The sequence below is a fragment of the Medicago sativa genome, chromosome 3 (assembly GCF_051527215.1).
Source record: "Medicago sativa cultivar Bolivia chromosome 3, Bolivia_mono, whole genome shotgun sequence".
Lineage (NCBI taxonomy): Eukaryota > Viridiplantae > Streptophyta > Magnoliopsida > Fabales > Fabaceae > Medicago > Medicago sativa.
The window spans coordinates 75534859-75552320 of NC_140751.1; the positions used below are offsets into that span (position 1 = coordinate 75534859).

Consider the following 17462-nt stretch of genomic DNA (forward strand, 5'->3'; position numbering starts at 1 on the left):
TTTATTAATTTTTCAATTTTCCAGAATTTTTTAATATTTTTTTCAATTTTTTTATTAATTTTTAATTTTTCCAGAATTTTTTAATATTTTTTTCAATTTTTTAATAATTTTAAATTTTTCCAGAATTTTTTTATTAATTTTTCAATTTTCCAGAATTTTTTAATACTATAAAAAAAATTATAAAAGATTTGCAGGGACTAAAAGCAAAACTGGCATAGTTTTGCAGGGACCAAAAACTATAAAAAAAATTTGCAGGGACTAAAACCAAAACTGGTCTATTTTTGCAGGGACCAAAAGCTATAAAAAAAATTTGCAGGGACTAAAACCAAAACTGGCCTATTTTTGCAGGGACCAAAAGCTATAAAAAAAATTTGCAGGGACTAAAACCAAAACTGACCTATTTTGCAGGGACCAAAAGCTATAAAATGACAATTATTATTAGAAACACACGTATAAATGAAGCAACAAAGCTTATTCCCTAATCACTACGTCCGACCTAATAATTTCGACATTTTTGAATTGGTGTTGAAATTTTGTGTCAAAATATAAATATTTTGCTTTTTTTTTCCTGAGAGGAAGATATAAATATTATAAATATTTTGCTTTTTTTTTTTTTTTTTTTCCTGAGAGGAGAATACAAATACTTTGTTGTAAGAAATATTTGTTAAAAAAGAACAATTTATATATGTTATTTTAAAGCATCAAAATTCATTGAGTTAATGCAACAGTTCTTCTAGAACAGCACCACACTGTAACGTGAATCCCCGAAAAACATGGCGAAGGAAGAAAGCACCCACACCGTCGTCTCCGATCTGATCAACTTCCTCAACGCATCTCCGACCGCTTTCCACGCCGTCGGTAATAACCATCTCCTCTCTTCTTTCTCTTATCTCTCAATTCTCAGCTCTCATTCACTCACTGTTTCCCTTTTCAGACGATGCCAAGAAGCGGTTACAATCCGCAGGGTATCATCAAATCTCGGAGAAGGAAACTTGGGAACTCAAAGCTGGCCATAAATACTTCTTCACCAGAAACCATTCCACCATCGTAGCTTTCGCAGTCGGCAAAAGGTTCACTCCTTCGCTATTTATTTCAATTGTTAATGTAATGTTTTTCATTTTTTTTATTGAATTTTATTATCAGATTTGTTGGTGGAAATGGATTTCACATAGTTGGTGCTCATACCGATAGTCCTTGCTTGAAACTGAAGCCAGTGTCAAAGGTGATTAATTCATTGTTTGATTAAGTTGGATTCATGGATGTTTGATTAGTTTTAGGGTTGTATTAACTTAGTTTCTTATTATCGATATTCCTAAATGATTACTGGAAATTGGAATTGCAAAATGTTACAAATATCAACGGAGGGATGAATTTGATTAACATTTTGCAATTTTAAAGATCATTCTAGAATTATTGGCAATGTGAGGGGCAAGATTGGCATAGTGCCTGTTTGGATAAACAACTTATTTGCAGCTTATAGCACAAGCGCTTATCATGATAAGCAATTATGCTTATAGCTTAGCTTACATATGCTATAAGCTGTTTTTACAAGCTATATTAGAGGACTTATGAAAATAAGCTAAAAAAAAGCCTGTGAAAACTGTCCTAAGCTGTTTTCATAAGTTCTTCCAAATAGTCTCACAAAACTTATGCCAGTAGATAAGCTCAAATAAGCCAATCCAAACAGGCCCATAGTCCTACAATTTTTAGGACTAGTTTGTCTATTTACTCAATAGTTTAATTAGTCAATGGTTATTTGATTAGTGAGGGAGGTTTACTTTGGTTTTGTTTATCAGGTGGTTAAGGGTGGAATATTGGAGGTTGGTGTTCAAACATATGGAGGAGGTTTATGGCACACGTGGTTTGATCGTGATTTGACTGTGGCTGGGAGGGTTATCTTGAAAAAAGAAAATGCAGGTTCTGTTTCGTATTTGCATCGCCTTGTTAGAATCGAGGAACCTATAATGCGTGTCCCCACTTTGGCAATCCACTTAGACAGGTTTTTGTTGTTTTTCACATGTGCATTGACTCTTTGTTTTGCTTGATAATGATTGATTTATGGTTATCAATTTATGGTGGTGTTTTTTCCTTTGGTTGATTCTGTACAGAGGTGTTAATGATGGATTCAAAGTAAATACGCAGACTCATCTTCTTCCCATTCTGGCAACATCTCTAAAGGTAATCCTGCATTTCCAGTTGATTCAAGCTTCTTGGCTGTTCACGGAATATTCAATCGAAATTATTTTTATTATTATATTATTATTGTGACAGTGATGAGTGATGTCTGGGTTTTAATACATCAAGTCATGTATCAAATGCTTAGTATGTTTTCATTTTTTTACCTTAAAGTTAAGTTTTAGTTATAGGAGCTATTATGTTTGCGATTGCACGAGGTTAGACAGCTCAGTTATTGGCTAAATATGTATTTCATTGGATGAAAATCTCTCTACATTACAAATGTGGTTTGTACTTTTATTACCTTGCAACGTTCCTAGTTAATACTTAATATCTTTTTTATGTATTGAATCATTGATGCAATCCTTTTGGACGGGTATACATAGCAACTTTGTTTACGGAGTTAATTAAAAAAATATAGTAAAGCTCCCACGGATACAGTGCTTATTCAGATTCAGTGTTCCTTTTTAATGGCTTGAATTTCGCTTTTATAAATTCATTGAACTTTGTTGTACAGGCAGAGGTTAATAAAGTTTCCTCTGAAAACAGTTCAGTTGAAAGTGGGAAGAAAGAAAATGATAAAACAGGTTCTAGCAATGCGAAGCACCACCCTATACTTTTACAGGTTAACAAACTCTGAAACTTGCAATGCCTTCATGATACTTTTATTGCATTTCAATTTTTATTTTTTCTGGGATGAATTGTAAACACTAAACACTTTCAAAGGTGATTTTAACTTAACATGGCATGTATACATGACAATTATCAGTCTAATTTATTATTGCTGATTGTCCTCTTTCCTATTCTTCCCAGTTGCTTGCAAGTAAGCTTGAGTGTGAACCAGATGAAATTTATGATTTTGAATTGCAAGCATGTGATACACAACCAAGCATAGTTGCTGGAGCTGCCAAGGAGTTCGTATTTTCAGGACGGCTTGATAACCTCTGCATGTCATTTTGCTCATTGAAGGTTTGAGTTCTATTGAGATTGTTTCTTTTATTCGAAATGCAAATCCATGTTTGTAGATATGAACTATGAAATTTGACCTTGACTTTGAAGTGTACCTTCTAGCTGCATTTTGGACTTCTTCTTTTACAGTATAAGAGCTAAACAAATTTAAAACGTCATGATGTATGCTTTGATGAATTCTGGGTCAAATTCCATCTTCTTTCAATCGACGAACTTTCAAAATGATGGATCATTTAATCAAGGTCAAATGGTTTTGTCTATCTCTTTATTGCAGTATCTATTGATGTAGTAAGGACAAGGTGTGATCAATAATGTTTTTGGTAATATTATATGGATCAGATCTCAATTAAATGAGGTTTTTGTCGTGTATTCTTTTAGATTTAGATACTGATTTCAGTGTAATACCAATGCCTACGGGATGATCTATGAAAATTTTAAATTGAAAATTATGAAATGAACACAAATCTTTACACATTGTCCACTCTTTCTAACTCCTCTTCTCCTCTTCCCTTTTATTTCTTACAAATCATAACATGATTTGCCTCCCTTATTTCCTTTATTCCCTCTCTGGCCTGGAAGTTCGTTACCAATCATGCCCTCCCCTCTATGCATTAGGGACCTCAATCCCCTTTATTCCTTCCTTGTATACACCTAAATGCTGAGGGCTTCCTAACAGTACTTTGCCTGAAGCTTTGTGACAAGGAGAAATATTGGGAATTGTCCATTTGAGTTTATCATGCTCTCTCTCACTCTCTCTCCCCTCCCCCTCAACATTATGCTTAGATATGTTTTGCTTACTGATCTGATGAATGTTTTCTATGTGAATTCATAACCAGTTGTTACTATAAAGATAAGGATCTTTTGAGTGAGAAACCTTTTTGTGAATGTGTCAGTATGGTTGTATAGCTTAAGTCCTACTTATAAAAATAGACTAGGTAGTACGCCATATTAGCAGAGTCCACCTGTAACACTAAGTATGCCCGTTATATAGAAAAAATATTAACTTCCCTCTCATTCCCGGCCCATACCACCCATTTTCCTTACATCTCAGAGCCTCTCGATCTCTTTTTGCCTCTTCATAAGTTCTCGCCACTCTTTGCTAGGGTAGTCAAATAATCAAAAGGAAGTAGTATTTACAAGGCAGAAATCTGCGATCAAGATGTGACTGTGCATTTAAATTAACTATTTTTAATTTTTCTTTAAAAACAAAATATATTTTCTCATATGAGAGGGAACTAGGATAACTATTTTGACTTTCAGTTTACTGCAATATTGTGCTTTAGATTTCCTTTTTGTTATTTTTTATGCAGATATTTATGTGCAAGTATATTTTGAATTTTAGGTAGATTTTTATGATCCATGTTGTGATTCAAAGATTGTATATTTTTCACCCCCTCTTGATCCTTGGTAGAATTTCGATTTTGATACCCATGTCTGGAAATTAGAATGTGCTTGTGTACGATGTGTGAAGTTCTCATGTAAATTAATAGTTTTTTTTTACCATAATATGCTAACATCTTGGTTTCACTTTCAGGCATTAATAGATGCTACATCCTCTGACAGCAGTCTTGACGAAGAGCCTGGTGTTAGTATGGTGGCTTTGTTTGACCATGAAGAATGTGGATCTAACTCTGCTCAAGGAGCTGGCTCTCCTGTCGTGCTAGATGCTATCTCTAGGATTACAGATTCCTTCAGCCCAAATTCCAAGGTATGATTTTTCTTTTTATTGTTTTCTGTTTTAAATTCCCATGGACTTCCATATATGACTTAGTGTGGCTAAAAAACTAAATGGCTGTCTACTTTCCAGTCCACTGTGGACTTGCATTACACATGTAGAGTACCTTTATCACACGACGTTAGGGTATATTAACCTCACATCTTTTATGTCCAAAGAACCATTCTGAAATCTTAGAATTTACACCTGTGTTCCAAAAACACACTAAAAATTGGTAAATATCATAAATACTGTATACAGTAATTTCATGTCTGAATTGCAGAAAATTAATAAGATGCAATGATATATGTATTTTAACCCCTATAAGTAGAGCAGATTGTGAGTTCTATGTGCATAAACTAGGATAATAAGTGGAAAATACAACGTATTTTGATGTGACGAGTTGAAACTAAAGTGTTGGAAAAAGCTATTTACTTTCTTAATCGGTCTTCTCATTGTTAGTTTGACTTTGAACTACACAGTAACAGTCCGAATGTTTCTGAATCTTAAACGGGTTCAATGGGGTAAAGTGCACGTTTCTGAAACATTAGTGCAGCTATATCTAAGGTTTTAATATTTAGCACTCAATTTACAGCACCATTCCACAAGATAGTATTCCAGATATTTAAATGGTGGAAAGTGGAATGACTGCATTCTAATTATGCTTTCAGTTATCTAATTTGTTTTCTTCATGTTGATTTTGTTTTAGCTTCTCGAGAAAGCAGTACAAAGAAGCTTCCTTGTATCTGCTGATATGGCTCATGCACTACACCCGAATTACATGGTAAGTATTCTTGCATGCCTTGATTTACTGTTGCCAATAATTCAAACTGCTGCTTTTCTTATGGAGATTTGGACATAATTTCTTGCAGGACAGGCATGAAGAAAACCATCAGCCTAAACTACATGGAGGGCTTGTCATCAAGCAAAATGCAAACCAACGCTATGCCACCAATGCTGTCACGTCCTTCATTTTCAGAGAGATAGCATCAAAACATAACCTTCCTGTTCAGGTCAGTTTAATGAAAAGTTTTATCATCGTCTCTTTTCTTCCTCTCTGATTGAAACAGACTTTCTTCATAGGAAGATATACAATCATGGACAAAAGTCTTCATTTCAATTTTTGTAGTATTTCAAGGAGCAAAATTGTTTCCTGTTTACCAAAAAAAAAAAAAACTGAACGATTGGAATAATGTGAGCATAGTATGAGATAATGAATAATAATGTGTTATGTTGATGTAGGACTTTGTGGTGCGCAATGACATGGCCTGTGGTTCAACAATAGGTCCTATCCTTGCAAGTGGCATTGGAATTCGAACCGTTGACGTAGGTGCGCCACAGTTGTCAATGCATAGCATCCGAGAAATGTGCGCTGTTGATGATGTGAAGTATTCATATGAACATTTCAAGGCGTTTTTTAAGGAATTCTCTCATCTAGATGCTAATATAGTCGTGGACATATAGGCTATATCTTCGCTGAAGATGTTCTCGTCAATCCCCTGCTCTAGATTCCCTTGTTGAAGGGGTTAGGATTTGTAATGATGTTTCTTTTAAGTTACAACGTTGATGTTAGCATGGAAAAGTCTGAAATAACATTTCACTTGAGAGTACAATATTTGGAACTACTTTGACTGTGCTTTTGCTGTTTTTTACTTGAATAGTCCACAATTATACTTCCAGTGTAGACCTATTCAGATGAGAAATGAATATTTCAGAGTAGGGGTTCAAATAAAATATTACTACACTGAATTTTCAAGCAGCATGTAATCCTTAAATTGCAGGACAGTGCTGTTACTTGATGCTGCAGCTGTAACATATATAATCTATATGTCAGCTATGGAGTATTCATCCAGTTTACTGGCCATTGGATTTGGCGATGATTAAAGCAAATATAGAAGAGATGAAAAATGAGGGATGTGTGAAATCAAAGGGATGCTTAAACTTCCTTTCAGCAATAGCTTGAGTTACCATTCACAACATCATGTTTGGATGATAGATTATAAATTATAAATTTATGGCTCAATCCATTTGAAAAGTATATTTTACTTTCCTGTCATTGAGCAATGTTTCTTGATTTGTTCAAATATGTTTGAGAGCTGCTAGCGACACACATGCCTATAGCTATACCACGTAACCCTTTTTGGTAACGAATAAACAGGCAACCACATTTTCCCCCACGTCCTTTTATCTCTCAAGATACAAATTGAAACCACCGGCGACCACATCCTCACCCTCCCACACCGCCGGTCACAACCAAGCTCTCCCCCCACTCCCGTGGCTATACATCTATTAATCCAATATCACAGCCCTTAGAAGTTAGATCTGATGCACCCACAACAAATTAGAACTTGATCTAGCAATGCTACCAAATATTACTAAGTAATAACACACAAAATTCCACTTACCCCACACACACACACACAAACACCATTCTCATCGTTTTGTAAGAATCGAAGTACTAGTCTCCACCAAGGAAAATGAGAGAACCAGTTTCTGGAAGCTTATTTTCTGTAAATGTCCTCAAAATATATATATATATATATATATATGGTTATGTTACAAGCCACCCTTTGGTGGTGTCTTTTATCAAGTCACACCTCAAGGTGTGATTTTCACTTTTTAGTTATAACTTTGATAAAAGACACCTTCATAAAAAGTAGTTGGTGTCTTTTAACAAATGTTCATAGAGTAACTTGATAAAAGACACCTTCATAAAAGGTGTCTTCTATCATAACCCATATATATATATATATATATATATATATATATATATATATATATATATATATATATATATATATATATATATATATATATATATATATGTATTTTGAAAGGCATCTTCAAAATATAGTACTAGTTGATACAGTTATTAAAGGAATGGGGAATTACATTGCAAGAGTTGCTAGAATTGTATCCAGTAAGAAAGCATAAGAAAAAGATGTTTTGCTTTTAGCTGAAGAGGCGGGGATATTAAAGAGGTGTACATTTAGACTTTTTAAATCATTATTAAACAATGATGATTTAAACTTTTTATTATTATAAAAATTAAAAACATTCTCATGTTACACTACTCACTCTATTAGGTGAGTTAATTGTTTTTTTTTCCTTCATTTTCATATAGCTGGTGGCAAAACTCACATACACTAAATATAGAGAAGAGAGATATTGCATATTCAAACTCGCACCCTAACATATCAGATGTTTATGCAATCTTTTTACCATTTGTATTGTACTTGCCAAATAAGTTAATCAACCGTTCTTTTCAACAAAAAAATAATTTGAGTCAGCTGTTTAATTTACAATATATAAAAAATAATGAATTCAAAAAGATTTCTTACCCGATCTATATAAATTTTTGTTATAGTACTTTTATTGTGAATTTGACAATTTTGAACAAACACATTCAATATCCATTTCATTGGAAACCTTTTCAACACTAAAAACAGCATTAGCAATTCATATTCTCTATCTTTTTTCAATTCTTTAATCAAACATTTTACTAGTTTTATAGTTAGATCACTACAAGCATCCAAAATTTGAGAAACCCATAAAAGTGTACAAACTAACAACGGAGGAACAAGTATTTTCGATATTTTGCCAGTTATCATTGTAGAATAAAGAGGACCACAAAGTTTAACTATAAAAAAACCCAAAATTTGGCATCTCAAACACCTGCAGGAAGAAAAAGAAAAAAAACTAAGTTAAAATACAGACAGGTTTGTAAAGTCTTAAGATTTTGTTAATGAATTGCCTAGGAACATTACCTTTTGCCTTCAGCCTTCATTTATTAAAGATGTTAATTGTTGACGAAATGTTGGAATTTTGTCTGCTTCGACAGTCATGATTAATCCCATTGACCTGTAATTCTTCAGCTGCAACAGGAAAAAACTGCATAGTTCAGAATAATTGATGATGAGAGATTACTACCCCATTCTACATTCTACAAATCAAATACTATAAATACTATAGCTGAAATAGATTTCTTTGCCTTCCATTAACCCGGTGCACTAAAGCTCCCGCATACGCAGGGTCCGGGAAGGGGTCCCACCATTTGGTGTATTGCACGCAGCCTTACCCTGTTTTTAGTTTTTACACAAGAGGCTGTTTCCAGGACTTGAACCCGTGACCTTCCAGTCACATGACAACAACTTTACCAGTTGCGCCAAGGTTATTTATTGGTATGTCAAAATATGATTTGAAACAAAATATGGCATATCCATCTTTTGTAACTACTCCTTGCACTTCAAATTGAATAACCAGAGAAAATACAAGAGCTAGAGTTCATATCTAATCTTTAATGGAACCGACTCTTTCATATTCATTCATTAAAACTGAAATCAAGCAAATTAACATTAACAAACCCTGAAGTGATTCTAAGGCAGTGGAGAGATATGAGCTAATCAAACATGTCCCATGGTACTAAAAATATAACTCTATTCAGTGACGGAGTCTGGATCGGAGGCGGATTCGGAGGAGGCTCCATGGATCAAAGGCTAATAACATGTAAAATTCTAAGAATGATTCATAACTAACTTTGTGGTTTGTGAATATTCTGTTTTCACAGATTCTCAATGGAGATGATTACATTTTTATATAAAGCTGCTAATCCTGCATACATGTGCAGGTTATCAGTAATGGTTTCTAATCATGTCACAGGTTAGTTTAAGTTTTAACTAACCTCCAGCTATCACTAACAGCTAGTACTTAACCGACGTATAACTATTGCATAGTTAATCTATAACACTTTTCTTATAACAACCAAAGTAAAACAGACAATCATTCAACAGACAAATTTAATAAAATTTGTAGAGAAGAAACTAAAATTTTATTAAAGCTGTCAATTTGTAGAAAAGAAAACATTAAAAATTTACACACTAAATTCCATTTATATAAACACCGCAACCCACAAATAGACCACAAGGCAAAGTTCAAAAGAAGTAAACAAATATAGTGCTTACTTATTTCTCAAACCAACAGATGTCTATCTATGTATTTCAACAAGTTACTTCCATAAATTAACTAAAAAAGAGTAACTTTCAGCAGGTTAATAGAAACATCATGATAATGGTCTTTTGAGATGTAAGAATCATATAACTTGCCTCATGAGGTGCAGGCTGCTGAGTGCGCAGAGGAAAACAGAAGGACCATGAGCTTAACTGGAAATTATTTTGGACAATAATCAGTAATCAGAGACAAAATAATTCAAAATGATGGCACCAGGATACTAATAATACCTCGTGAAAAATTTCATCCTCTGGCTTTACGTATACTATTTCCTCTTCGCTATCATCGCTCCGTTTTCTTTTCTGTTGCTCTGCATTCTTGTGCTATATTTTTACAACCAGAAATGAAGTAAAACATTACAAAAACAAGTGGAGCAGAAGAAAATGATCTTAACCATAAAAGCTAAAAATAGCAATAAGAGGACAATAAATAGGAAGGAGATACTGCAAAAGCAAAATACCTTGTAAATTTTGCTAAGTATTATATAATGCTTAAACTGGAAGGAATTCCGGAGGTCCTTCGTTGGCTGTTGAGTGTGCAACATAACAACATAAGTTTCAAAGTGAAAATTAGTCCACCAGCAGTCAAACAGAAAAACATTTTAACACCCTCACCCATCTCATGCTATCAATGTCTCACCTCATCTTCTGTGGCCCATGACACTTCATTAAAAAGAGAATCATATAAATGTGGTAAAAGCTGGGGAGGAAGGTTCACCACACGTTGTGAGACCAGAAGACCTACGTTATGTGCTTGTTCCCCCAAAAGTAATCTCAACTGATCAGCAACACCCTTCTCTTGGCTTGCTTTAAGGAGGAGAAATTCCTTGAGTTTCATAATACATCTTTGCTCCTAGAAAAATTATTAGGCTCAATTTAGATAAGCGGAGTTTCTCAAATAAAAGATGTATTTGGATCCAAACTTACAAATAAAACATAACTTTATAAATTTAAATGTGTTAGTAGATAAGATAGATGACGGAGCTTCTAAAAAAGTTGAGGGGTAGATGTTAATTTCAACTTATGCAGAAACTAGTTCTTAGTTAAGTTCTTATGACTGTTGAGATGTTAAACCAGTCAGTCATAAACAAAATTTTGAAATTGCTGCGAGCCACCATTCAATGAACCAAAGACATTAAAGAAACGTTGAAGATTGAAATAAGAATGAAATGATTAAGATTCAATTTCCATACAAATTCCTTTTTTCTTGATTACCAAAATACGTAGTATATGATTACTATTTTGGTGAGGAAACCTTCTGCAACAAATTGCTAACTAGTAAAATTGCACAAGGGTAAAATGGATATAAAAACTGAACAATTTTTTCCGAAAGAAAAAATCAATTTTCTTTAGATTTAAAATGAGATACCCGCCAAAGATAAAGAGGAATAACAAAAAAGAAGAAAAGTAAGTCAGTGTGATGTCAAGGTGATCACACGGTGAATGCAACGTTTATATATTACAATCAAGGCACCAAAAAAGTAAAGGAAAAAGAGGTAAAAACATCATATGTAATACCATGTGACTTACCCTATACCTCCATAAATTAAGAGCGGTAGCAAGAGCGAAAACTCCTTCGTCCTCATCATCCTCTACCTTCACAACAGTCCCTACAGTTGTCTGTTCCAAAATCAAGTCTGCAAAGCCACTCAAATCCCATTCTTCGACATCAAGGTAAGTTTGCAGCAAGGTCTTAACTCCATGGAAATCATTTGGTTTAGGATCAAAAAAGGCAAAATCTGCTTGGACAACTCCCTTAAACAACAGAGATATTATATCAATCAATTTAAACTTTTCAAACTATAATAACACAAGCGATTATGGAAATCGAATAATAGCATAAGAGGTTTTACATCAAACTCCCCATCAGATGACTCGGACCCTTCTGGTCTCTCTTCCAAAGTGTGCTTGCTGGAGCCATTACCTAGGAAGTGGGTCAGAAATAGGGATGCAAAGTTTAAAACATAAAAGGCACTTAAAAACATGAGTTCATAAACATTTAAATTATAAAAGGGAAAAAGGTGTCTTACTAGTAGAGGAAGGTGTGGGTTTCTCAAAGGATTCAATGGATTTGAAACGACGGTTTGGCTTAGAAACAAAGGGCATACGAGCAAGAGCGCGAGCAAAAGGGGAGAATGTAATGGGCCAAGATTTAGGTCGTTGCTTCCTTCTTGGCTTTCGAGGCATTTCGAAAAACACTGAAACCATAATTACATCAAGTTATGTAAACGCTGCATTCTTAAGCACTAAGAAAATATTTTGGCCTAATACATATCGCAGGTTCTTTTTGTGTCTTTCATAACTGATTGACCTATTTTTTAAAAAGGTAATTGGGGAAGGGGGAATTTATATTTATTAAGGTGACACTATTGACTATTTTACAATCGGCCCGAGTGGATTTGAACTTTGTAAGGTTGAGCTCTAAAACAAGTTACCACTAAACTTGCACCTATTCTATTTCACACAAAAGCTTTTAAATAGGACATTGAGACCATTTCATAGGTCAATAGACTTAAAACGACACTACAAATTTTGATTAACACGGGATAAGTTAAATAATAATAGAATAATTTTCCTTCTTCAAAAGTAATCAAAAGCTGCAGATGCAAAATAATGTTTTGTGCCATTGCTGCTAGGGTACCTTCTAAGCAGATAAAATCAATAAGAAAATATAAATATAATCAATAGACACGTTTAAAAATTGTGAAAATATTGTCAACCATTGTAGCACCGACACTTCTGATCGAAATGACACTGAAACTTGTGGTTACATTCAATTACGTAATTTTCGTAAATTACTGTTAGTGCCAGTGGAGTCGATGCTTCACCGGCTGTCAACGTTAGGGAACATATTAAGTGATGGAAATCCCTAATGTTTATTTACTCCCTAACTTTACCATTTACTTTGATGATAAATTGATCATAACTAACAACTTCACAACTCTTAAACCATCCAGATTTCCAACTTTACCAATAAATTTACATTAAGGTATAGTGCATTTTCAAACTGCTATGTATGTATTATGTAGAATCAGTTATGCTACCTGAGTTTGCAGAACCGGTGAGTGACTCAGTCAGGAGCACCGTGAAAGTTTAATTACGATAAACGGAGAAAACAGATGAAAGGAAATACCTGCGGTGAGGTGTGGACGAACGGCGGTTTCGTGACGGCGGGACGGACTGTGAGGGTTCTCGTTAGTGTGCAAAAATCAGAGTTTCGTGAAAGAAGTTTTGAATAGTCTTCCGGGGAAACCGTTCTGCTATCTGCACCCTCATCAAATTTGTTCCATATCTTGTCTCCGATCTTAGGTCTTTTTTTTGTGGTGGCCGGGATTTGAACCCGGACCTTGCATATTTTATGCATTGTCCAAATCAACTGAGCTAAAGATAAAATGTCTTTTTTATCATTAAGAAAATAAAGTTCTTGTTAACCAGTGCCCCCGGGCACTAGTTAAGGAAGTAAAAATAGAAATTTTTCATAAAAAACAACAAAATTTTGACTTTCATAAAGTTGAACATTCTACTTTTCATAATTTCCAATGCAAAGTTTCTATATTACTAGTTTTTCTTAACTAGTGCCCTATGGGCACTAGTTAACATTTCCCAAAAAAACAATTCGAGTTGTCCATGTGAAGTGCAATTGACACGTTATATAAAGAGGTTAGAGTTCGAATCCGGGACATCCCGTTTATTCACCTTAAAAAAATGAATTATAACTCCTGGCCTACTTATAGCTCAATTGACATGACAATGGATTGTTGTATACAGGGGCTGGGGTTCGAACCCCGGACACCCCACTTATTCACTTTAAAAAGTTGAATTCTAACACATAAGCTACTTGACAAAAAAAATGGTTTTTCAACACTTTTGATAAGAGGCCAAAATCGCAATATTGAAAAAGTTAGAGGGTCAAAAGTGCTTAAAAACCAAAACATTTTACAAATTCAAACATTTTATAAAGGTTTGTTGATAGAGTATGAATTTTATCGAGATTCGGCTGAATGCCCTAAGCTATGATTCTCTTTGCTGGTATATGGTAAAATTTGAAAGCTATGAATGTTTGGTGTTTTGGAAAAGAGCTTTTGCATGATTTTATTGTGACTTCGAAGATTATAAATTTGTTCCTTCATCTTGATACCTGCTTTTCAGGCCATGTTGACGCCTCTCAAGTTCCTCGTAGCATGACTTGGCATCCCTCTTCCTTGAATTACACAATTTTGAACGTTGATGGGAGAATTATATTCCATAAGACAATATGAGTATTTATAGACAAAACTTTTCACATTGGTTAAACGACATATTCTAAAGTGTTTGGCCTTGGTAGGCTATTTGCGCAACTTTTCCCTCGTTAGGAGGATGTGTGACGCCCCACATTCGATTGAGTGTTTTCGACGTTGTGACATGATTGTTAGAAAGGCCCAACGTGCACAACCTTCCTTTTTTCGAAGGAGTGTGCAACCTTCCTTTAAACACGTGTCTTTGACCATCACTTATTTCAATCAGTTGCACTGTAAACATGGAGCATGAGTTGAGTGTCTCATTATCTAATTATATTTAGTTTTGTCCAAGTATGATGTCTACAAGAGTCACATACTCTCGAATATACTTAAGAAATAATTAGTTGATCCTTGTTCGGCTGCAATGATGATCGCCTAATCTTCTATTGCCTCGGGGGAAAATCGTGTATTCCTAAATCGCCTATCTGCCAATTTTAGCTAACATGATAATTATTTTTTATGTTGATGTTGATGAAAAAAGAATTTAGTCGAGGTATCAGATGAAGCCTTCAACTGTAGTTTCTTTTATTTCTTCAAGTGATTGACGTTGAGGGATGAACTCTATCTCTCAGCCATGGGTTCATTGATTACTCTTGCAGGACGTTATGCACGGATGTCAGGCTTTTTTGGCTACTAGACTACAAAATTCATAAAAAGATAGATAAAGACATATTGGAAGAGAGAGATAAAAATAGCAAAAATGGTTGTATGTGTTGATTAGGTATGTCGTCTACAATGTTTAGAACAAGTATTTATAGGCAAAAACTATCTCTACTGGCCAAATGATGTGGCCTACACACTACAAGAATTTTTAATATTCCGCCATTATTAATGCACAAAATCCATTAGTAATGTACATTACTAACGGATTAGTCAATAAATATTAAATGAATGCAAATATTAATTTGAAAAATAAATAAACATTTACCTTAAGTTCTTAGTGAGTAGTCTTGAGGTAGAATTCAATCTTCATCGCTCGGTTGCCTTAACCTTCGTCTAACTTTTTTTCGGCTGCGAGGTTCCTCACTTAGACCTTCATCGTCTATTTATCGACGTCAGCTATCATGATAACTATTTTTATGAATAATTAAAGAGATGGAAACAGTCTGTTTAAAACCAATAAAAATTATATACACTTTTTAACAAAATCAAAATAAAACTTCCAAGATCAAAGCTTAGAGGACAACATAATACTACACCATACCCCAACAAACAAGTTGCCATAGAGAATTTAAGTAACAGTTCCCTTTATTCTTTGTTTTCAAAGCCGACAAAGGAGGCAAAGTAGGTATGTGGCGTTATTCTAGAAGAGAAAAGCTAACTTGCTTTAAAAGTTATACAAAGATCATGTATAAAATCCATGAGTTGGAGACCTTCTATTGGATCGTTGCGTCGTACGACAAGCAAATCCTGCCCTAACTTATTTTGGAGGTGAGTAGAAGATTTTGCTTTATTGATTTCCATTTTCAACTTTGTAGCAGCCAGCCAGTATTCGGACCCCCACATGGGAGGGAACATGATCACTGGTGGACATTTTTGGAACGGATTGGTACCATTTCTTTTAGTGGAAGGTAAGCCGCACATTCGCATTGCATGGTCAAATCTATCTATATCTATATTTATATAAATTTGTGACCTTCCTCAAGTCTATATATGAAAGTGTTTTTCTCATCATATTCTCATGACATGTGGCACTCTCAATAAACAAATTTTCTTATTCTATTCTTATGACACGTGGCACTCTGAACAAACAAAGCATCCTTATGCGCATTTGGCCTTCAATACTCTTCCATATTAATATTTGTAACCATATATATCATTTTTTTTAAAACATATATATCATTTATATATTTTTTTGGCCAATTCATGATTCTTTTTAGCCAATTCACATTTTTTGAATTTATGAATTAATGAAATGAACTAACTTTTATTTTTATTTTCATGATGATAATATAATAATAATAATAATATTGTGAGACAATTTTATTATAATATATTTTATAATTGATATTAAAGAATGAAATTTTAACGAGATTGTTTTATATAATATCATATTTCAATTGCATGTGTATTTGAATATGCAGAAAAAATTGCATATATTCTTTAACCTATTAAAAAGATTATCAAATTTATAATTTATCGAAAAGTATAAAATCTAAAAAACTAATAGTAATAAAACAAATATTATTTCATTAAAATGTTCTTTTTTTTTTAAGAAATATCATTAAGTTGTTCACCCTTCAAAAAAAAATCATTAAGTTGTTCAATTTTTATTTTAGGACAAAAAAAAACGGAATTGAAGCTGATTGTATTAGTCAAAGAAAATCATAAACATATCGAAACCATTATTTCAATTGATTTGTATTTAACAAACTTTTTTTTTGGACTGAAAAAAAAACAGAATTTTGGTCATAAACATATCAAAACCATTATTTCAATTGATTTTTTTTAACAAACATTTTTAAGGTGTGTTTAATGTTCTTTTTAATTACATAACATAATGTAATGAATTTTGGTAACCGAAATTTTGGCAACAGAAAGGTAAACGTGATTGAAACTAGAATTTTGGTAACCAAAAGGTAATGAACCGTGTCATATTTTTTTTAATAAATATTTTTTTTTACAAGTTTTTTAATAAATATTGTGTCCTTATTTTTTTGACAAAAAATATTGTGTCCTAATTGTTACTAAGCAAATAAAAATTTTAGTAACCGAGAATCAATTTTTAGAATAATTTTTTTGTTATTGAAAATTTTTAGTATTTTTAAAATTGTTGTTTCGTTGTTGAAAAATTTTAGTATTCGAAAATTAAATTTTTAAATTAATTTATGGACTTATGTAATTAACCATGATTATGTAATTAATATGATTATGCAAGTTGACTAAAGGGCTTATAATGACAAAAGAATAAACAGAATATTTTATTCAAATTGTTTTTGCTATTTAATATTTTATTCAAATTGTTTTTGCTATTTAATGTCATACTAATTTCATTACTAAATTAAGGGGATAATTGATGCAGTTTACTTGCTTCTTTTTTCCTATAAATATTGTCTGAGTCTCAGCATTTTCATCATAATTCAGTTTTGAAATTCTTCTCAAAATCTCTCTTTTATTTTATTGAAATACTCCCTCCGGTCCTATTTACAAGAGAAAGTTGACTTTTTAGATACATTGAATAATGTATGTATCTAGTCAATAACTTAAACCAAATACATAAATTATTTAATGTATCTAAAAAGTAAATTGTCTCTTGTAAATAGGACCGGAGGGAGTACTTTTCTTCTTAACATATTTTTTCCATCACTCTAATTTCAAAAA

At 33.2% G+C, this 17462-nt stretch overlaps 2 protein-coding genes across 7 annotated transcripts; one reads left to right on the forward strand and one right to left on the reverse strand.

Annotated features, from left to right (window-relative positions):
- The first annotated feature begins 710 nt into the window (after positions 1–710).
- LOC146940220 (Zn-dependent exopeptidases superfamily protein) lies at positions 711–6592 on the forward strand. Its single transcript, XM_085753883.1, has 11 exons — positions 711–858; positions 935–1070; positions 1144–1222; positions 1797–1999; positions 2109–2178; positions 2693–2800; positions 2989–3144; positions 4679–4852; positions 5568–5642; positions 5731–5871; positions 6101–6592. Exons 1-11 carry the CDS (start codon positions 774–776, stop codon positions 6320–6322), a joined length of 1449 nt encoding a protein of 482 aa, XP_085610009.1. The 5' UTR covers positions 711–773; the 3' UTR covers positions 6323–6592.
- A 1696-nt stretch (positions 6593–8288) lies between these two features.
- On the reverse strand, positions 8289–15752 carry LOC146940221 (protein BCCIP homolog). 6 transcript variants are annotated; one of them, XM_085753887.1, is made up of 11 exons: positions 15346–15720; positions 15070–15183; positions 11895–12062; positions 11718–11788; positions 11395–11619; positions 10505–10717; positions 10326–10391; positions 10096–10188; positions 9961–10017; positions 8626–8733; positions 8289–8533 (listed from the first exon to the last, which is right to left on the reverse strand). In XM_085753887.1, the coding sequence occupies exons 3-10, from the start codon at positions 12049–12051 to the stop codon at positions 8635–8637; spliced, it is 981 nt and encodes a 326-aa protein (XP_085610013.1). In that variant the 5' UTR covers positions 12052–12062; positions 15070–15183; positions 15346–15720; the 3' UTR covers positions 8289–8533; positions 8626–8634. The 6 variants fall into 6 exon arrangements, with proteins under 6 accessions (XP_085610013.1, XP_085610014.1, XP_085610011.1 ...); XM_085753888.1 differs by having other exon boundaries at positions 15070–15200; positions 15346–15673; XM_085753885.1 differs by having other exon boundaries at positions 15070–15752.
- Positions 15753–17462: the final 1710 nt, after the last annotated feature.

Excerpts from the sequence above, each read along its gene's own strand:
- LOC146940220 (XM_085753883.1), top strand. The coding sequence starts at position 774 with ATGGCGAAGGAAGAAAGCACCCACACCGTCGTCTCCGATCTGATCAAC. Across the intron at positions 859-934 it reads GACCGCTTTCCACGCCGTCG|ACGATGCCAAGAAGCGGTTA; the intron begins GTAATAACCATC and ends TTCCCTTTTCAG. Across the intron at positions 1,223-1,796 it reads AACTGAAGCCAGTGTCAAAG|GTGGTTAAGGGTGGAATATT; the intron begins GTGATTAATTCA and ends TTTGTTTATCAG.
- LOC146940221 (XM_085753885.1), bottom strand. The coding sequence starts at position 12,051 with ATGCCTCGAAAGCCAAGAAGGAAGCAACGACCTAAATCTTGGCCCATT. Across the intron at positions 10,392-10,504 it reads CATGGGCCACAGAAGATGAG|CCAACGAAGGACCTCCGGAA; the intron begins GTGAGACATTGA and ends CACACTCAACAG. Across the intron at positions 10,018-10,095 it reads AGGATGAAATTTTTCACGAG|TTAAGCTCATGGTCCTTCTG; the intron begins GTATTATTAGTA and ends AATAATTTCCAG.